General features: G+C 56.8%; 1 protein-coding gene across 1 annotated transcript in view; it reads right to left on the bottom strand.

Moving 5' to 3' along the window:
- Nucleotides 1–6,000, bottom strand: part of LOC140457022 (autophagy-related protein 2 homolog A-like) — a 172,431-nt gene that overhangs the window by 62,401 nt on the left and 104,030 nt on the right. The window contains 3 exon segments of the mRNA XM_072550928.1: nt 3–73; nt 2,481–2,573; nt 5,871–5,977. Coding sequence (XP_072407029.1) covers nt 3–73; nt 2,481–2,573; nt 5,871–5,977 — 271 coding nt within the window.

The following is a 6,000-nucleotide window of genomic DNA, read 5'->3' as shown; positions in this document are numbered from 1 at the left end:
ACCTTTCTTCAAGTCCACTGTCTCCGTGTTGCACCTGTTGCACAGATAGACCGCAGAATCATCCAAAATAAACCTGCAGCAACAGCAGAGCAAGATGAGGTGTGATTGTGATCAGGAAGCCGCAGAGCTCAGGTGATAGTCTCTCAGCAAGCCAGGGCCTTGCAGAAGCTGCTGTCACCCCTCTCCCTACACTGCTCCCCCCACCCAGCCTCCCCGAATACTGGGGTAAGGATTGCCAGGTACCACCTGATGGGGGGCACCTCACTGCCCCCAGCATGCACCAGGAGAGCTCGGCCGTTCTGGGAATGGGTGGGTTTTCGTGGTCAGGCGAGAACCGTGGTCCGCTGCCTTTAGCTTAACTGCAGCACTTCCGCTATGTCCCACACAGTCTTCATCTACACCCCCTGAACGATCGCCCCCGAGAGCTCAGCTGACTGGACAGCGAGCTCCAGCGGAAGCACCGAGATGCATCCACTTATTAGCCAGCTTTCTGAAAGGAAGGAAGGAGTCAGGAATATCACGCAAGGAGATCGGGGGAGAACATTACCTAATCCTTGGACTGGGCACCACATCTGTGAGAGCACAAGAGACTTGGTTTCACATCTCATTTAAGAGAGGTCCTTGACAACTGTGCAGAGCTCTCTCAGTACTGAGCCTCTGATAGTGCGGCACTCCCTCAGTACTGACCCTCCGACAGTGCGGCACTCCCTCAGTACTGACCCCTCCGACAGTGTGGCACTCCCTCAGCACTGACCCTCCGACAGTGCGGCACTCCCTCAGTACTGAGCCTCTGATAGTGCGGCACCCCCTCAGCACTGACCCCTCCGACAGTGCGGCACTCCCTCAGCACTGACCCTCCGACAGTGCGGCACCTCCCTCAGCACTGACCCTCCGACAGTGCGGCACTCCCTCAGCACTGACCCTCCGACAGTGCGGCACTCCCTCAGCACTGACCCTCCGACAGTGCAGCACTCCCTCAGTATGGATTCCCTGCAGCCAGACTAGGGTTGTAATGGAGCCCTATTCACCAATCCAAATGTGGGCGCAGGCATCAGGTTGCTGCACAGCTGAGAGTGTGAGACTGCGGAGACACAGGGCAGTGAGGGGTCACTGCCTCTGAATCCTCATCAACCTCCACTTGTCCTTCCAGTCACAAGTCGGCTGGCACATGGCCCTCCTGCTCCACCTGCTGGCAGCAGCGCTGCATGACAGTAAGGGAGCCCTCACCGTCCTGGGAAACTGGAAGGGGGAACTGAAACTGAGTTGACGCTCCAAGTCAGCGCTCTCGTTCCTGTCTGTGGTTGCTTGGGGTATGTGGGGAGTTGCGAAAATCAGTGTCGCTATCTGCTTATCTATTTTTGAACGCGTCGGGCAGTGGCAGATGTCACTCTGTGCAGGAAGTACTGGTGACAGGCCAGAAAGCCTCTTCAAGGGGGAAGGACGGTGTCAAGTCTTGAGGGGCACTCCCGGCTTCATGCTCTACTCTGGTCATTCGGCCCCGTCACTGCGCGTCGGTCAGTGCCCGTGGGATCTTGCTGTGTGCAATCAATGTCCCCTGTGGCTCACGACAGCAGCAGACGACAAAAGGCTCCAGGGTGGGAGGGGAGTCTAACAGGGAGAGACTGGCCTCGGCATTCCCTGTCCTCACGCCTGGAAGGTGCCACAGCTCCGTCCATTTCTCAGTTGCTTCGGACTCCTCCCGGTCGCAGCGGGCGCCATGGCAGACCTCCCCACACCTGGCCCACCCGGCCGAGGTTGACCAGAGACCGCCGGGGGGGTTTCACGCTGTGACCGTGCGCCGATCCACTCAGATCGTCAAACCTCGGGTGTAAACTTCCCACCGCACCGATTTTCCAAATCCCTCTGTGGTCTCGCCGCCTCACCCCCCCCAATTCCGGCATCTTGCCCTTCCCACTGCCTTCGGGAAGGCAGCCAACTTCATCGGAGACCCCTCCCACCCCGGTTAGAATCTCTCCCACCCTCTTCCCTCTGGCAGGAGGGACAAAAGCTCAAACACATGGACCGACAGATTCAAAACAGCCTCTTCCCCGCTGTTACCAGACTCATGAACGGCCTTCTCAAATCTAATGTTGATCTCGCTCTCTGTGCAGTGCTAACACTGTATTCTTCCCTCTGTTCTATCACTTTATGATATTTGTATGCTGTGATCTGCCTGTACTGCACGCAAAACAAAACTTTTCACTGTACCTTGGTACATGCGACAATAATAAATTAAATCAAACCTCACTGGGATAATCAATCTCAGGGTTGGTACTCTCACCTTAAGCTGCCCAAATTCTCTCCCCAAACCTCGGCATTTCTCTCTCTCTCTCTCCCTCCCCTGCCTGCCCACCCTGCCGAGAGCTGACCTTTGACCCAGCTTTCAGTCACCCGTCCCCTGGTATCTCCTCTCAGGGATCCGACCTGGTTGGGCAACCCTCTTCTCTGTGAGGCGTGTTCAGTGTGTGACCGCGCCGTACCTGAGGTGGAAGGTCGCGGTGTCCACAATGATGTTGCTGGACAGGGTGAAGGTTTCTGCAGTGATCAGGACCCGGACTGGCAGGTACAGGGGTCTACGACAAATAAAAACAAAGCTCAGGAGTGGTCAGACAGCAGCAAGCCCACCTTCCTCAAAGGGTCACACAGCTGGGAAACAGACCCTTCCCTCCAATCTGTCCACTCCGACCAAACTAAACCAGGCTCACTTGCCTGCGTTCGGCCCACATCCCTCTAAAACTATCCTTTTCATGATCAGATTAAACTTCCGACAGCGTGGCAACACGCCCTTCGGCCCAACAGGTCCACACCGACCCTCCAAAGAGTATCCCACCCTGACCAATTCCCCAACCCTATATTTACCCCTAACTAATGCACCTAAGACTACAGGGTAATTTAACACGGCCAATCCACCCTAACCTGCACATCCCTGGGCACTACGGGACAATTTAACACGGCCAATCCACCCTAACTTGCACATCCCTGGGCACTATGGGACAATTTAGCACGGCCAATCCACCCTAACCTGCACATCCCTGGGCACTATGGGGCAATTTAGCACGGCCAATCCATCCTAACCTGCACATCCCTGGACACTATGGGACAATTTAGCACAGCCAGGCCACCCTAACCTGCACATCTTTGGACTGTGGGAGGAAACCGGAGCACCCGGACGAAACCCCCACGCAGACTCGGGGAGAATGTGCAAACTCCACACAGTCAGTCGCCTGAGGGTGGGATCGAACCTGGGTCCCTGGTGCTGTGAGACAGCAGTGCTAACCCACTGAGCCACCGTGCCGTCCCCATGTGTCTGTCCAAACGTCTTTCAAATGTTGTAACTCTATCTACATCTACCACTTCCTGTGGCAGTTCCTTCCACTCACTCTCAGTGTGAAAACGTTGCCCCACAGGCCCTTTTCCCCCCTCTGACCTTCAAAACACACCCCCTAGTTTAAAACTCACCCACCTTCGAGAAAGGACGGTGGCTATCCACCCTATCCATGCCCCCTCGTGAGTTTCGGAACCGCCATAAGGCCATGCCTCACCCTCCCAAGGCTCCAAGGAAAAACGCCCACCTCGGAAATGAGACTGAATTCGAGGCCAGCTCAATGAAAGCAAATCTCACGTGTCGCCGGGGCAAACTACGCAGCACAGTCCTCAGGCAGGACTCTGTTCAGCGTCTTGGGGCAGGAACCCTTGTTCAAATTCACACAGACCCCCTCCTGGCTTTACAGAGGGGTCATGGGAAAGAGTTGGTGGGGGGGATGGCAGAGGAAGGCAAAGTGGGGTGACCAAATGAGAGGAGGCAGGGAGGGACTGGGGGGGAGAGAGAGAGAGACTGGGGAGGAATGAAAAGAAGTGAGGGGATGAGATAGAGGCAGAGGAAGAGAGAGAGAGAGATGGTAAAAGAGACTGCGAGAGAGGGAGACAGACTGACAGAGAGAAGGGTAATGATAGAGAGAGAGGTGGTGAAAGTCAGACTGTTGGAAAGGTTAAACAAAAAAAGACAAGAATGTGAGAGGGGGGATGAGGAAGGGGTAGGGGGTGAGGGAGGGGGAGAGGGTGAGGGAGAGTGGGTGAGGGAGAGTGGGCGAGGGAGGGAGAGGGGGCGAGGGGTTGGCGGGGTGAGGGAGGAGGTGAGGGGGGGTGAGGGAGGGGGGTAGGGAGGGAGGGAGTGGAGGGGATGAGGGAGAGGGAGTGGGCAAGGGGTGAGGGAGGGAGAATGAGGCTGGGGTGGTGAGGGAGGAAGAGAGAAGCTGGGGCAGTGAGGGAGGAAGAGAGAGGCTGGGGGGTTGAGAGAGGGAGAGAGGGAGAGAGAGAGGGGCTGGGGGAGGTGAGGGAGGGAGAGAGAGGCTGGGGGGCAAGGGAGGGAGAGAGAGGCTTGGGGGGTGAGGGAGGGAGAGAGAGGCTGGGGGGCAAGGGAGGGAGAGAGAGGCTGGGGGGGTGAGGGAGGGAGAGAGAGGCTGGGGGGGTGAGGGAGGGAGAGAGAGAGAGGCTGGGGGGGTGAGGGAGGGAGAGAGAGGCTGCGGGCTGAGGGAGGGAGAGAGAGGCTGCGGGCTGAGGGAGGGAGAGAGAGGCTGCGGGCTGAGGGAGGGAGAGAGGCTGCGGGCTGAGGGAGGGAGAGAGGGGCTTGGGGGGTGAGGGAGGGAGAGAGAGGCTGCGGGCTGAGGGAGGGAGAGAGAGGCTGGGTGCGTGAGGGAGGGAGAGAGAGAGAGGCTGGGGGGGTGAGGGAGGGAGAGAGAGGCTGGGGGGGTGAGGGAGGGAGAGAGAGAGAGGCTGGGGGGGTGAGGGAGGGAGAGAGAGGCTGGGGGGTGAGGGAGGGAGAGGGGGTGTGTCACAGGAAGAAAGTGGTGAGGTAGGAAGAAGAGAGATTTGGAGGAAGGTGGTGGGAGAAAGTTTCTCTTGGAGAGGAAGGAATGTAGTGTAGTGATCAGGAACAGAGACATAAAGATGGTGAGGAAGTCATAATGCACGGAAATAGATCCTTCAGATCAATTCGGCCGTGTCGACCAGACATCCCAATCTGACCTCGTCCCATTTGCCAGCGTTTGGCCCATATCCCTGGAGAGATGCAGAGACAATGGTGGTGGTGGGTGGGTGGGTGATGGAGGGGGTGAGAGTGAGAGAGAGAGAGTGTCAGAGAGAGTGAGAATGAGAGTGAGTGGGAGGGAGAGAGTGGGAGAGAGTCAGACAGAGAATGAGTGAGTGAGAGAGAGAGAAAGAGAGTCAGAGAGTGAGAATGAGTGAGAGAGAGTGAGAAAAAGTCAGATAGAGAGAATGAGTGAGAGTCAGAGTGAGAATGAGAGTGAGTGAGAGAGGAAGAGTCAGACAGAGAGAATGAGTGAGTGAGTGAGAGTCAGAGTGAGAATGAGAGTGAGAGAGAGAATGAGTGAGAGAGCGTGAGAGAGATTCTGAGAATAGTGAAGGAGAGGATTGTGGTGGGTGAGAGACGGTGGTGGGGGGGGGGTAGTCTGTGGGGAATAATGAGGGTAGGTGAGTAAGGAGAGGGGAGAAGGCTCCTTGCAGAGCTGAATTTGTGCCAGTCACAGAGGGAACACAGAGAGAGAGAGAGTGAGAGAGCGAGAACGAGAGAGTGAGAGCGAGAACGAGAGAGCGAGAGAGAGAGAAGGGGACCCTGTTGACAGAATCCCGAGAGCCAGGTGTCAGGGATTACACTCAGCCAGCCTGGCACAGGGTCTGTTCTGCCATGTGCCACATCTCTAGTGGGTGCTGTTTCCACTGGAGGGACAGCTTGGTTATTGGGCACGGGGGGGGGGAGGAAGGAATGATGACACCCCCATCTGTCAGGAGGATTGAAGGGTTCCAGAAGCAGGAAGTAGGGAGTAGGGAACAGCAGAGAGGGCCGCGTTTACCTGTAATCGACAGCACAGCTGACCAGGTGGGTGTGTAGGACCGTGATCACCGTGGGGGGGGTGTAGCCCAGAATTGGGTCATCCATCACATCGAAGAAATCCATCAGCTACCAGAGAGAGAGAGAGAGAG

Source organism: Chiloscyllium punctatum, chromosome 31, assembly GCF_047496795.1.
Source record: "Chiloscyllium punctatum isolate Juve2018m chromosome 31, sChiPun1.3, whole genome shotgun sequence".
In the NCBI taxonomy this organism is placed as follows: Eukaryota; Metazoa; Chordata; class Chondrichthyes; order Orectolobiformes; family Hemiscylliidae; genus Chiloscyllium; species Chiloscyllium punctatum.
This window is presented reverse-complemented; position numbering and strand designations above follow the sequence as displayed.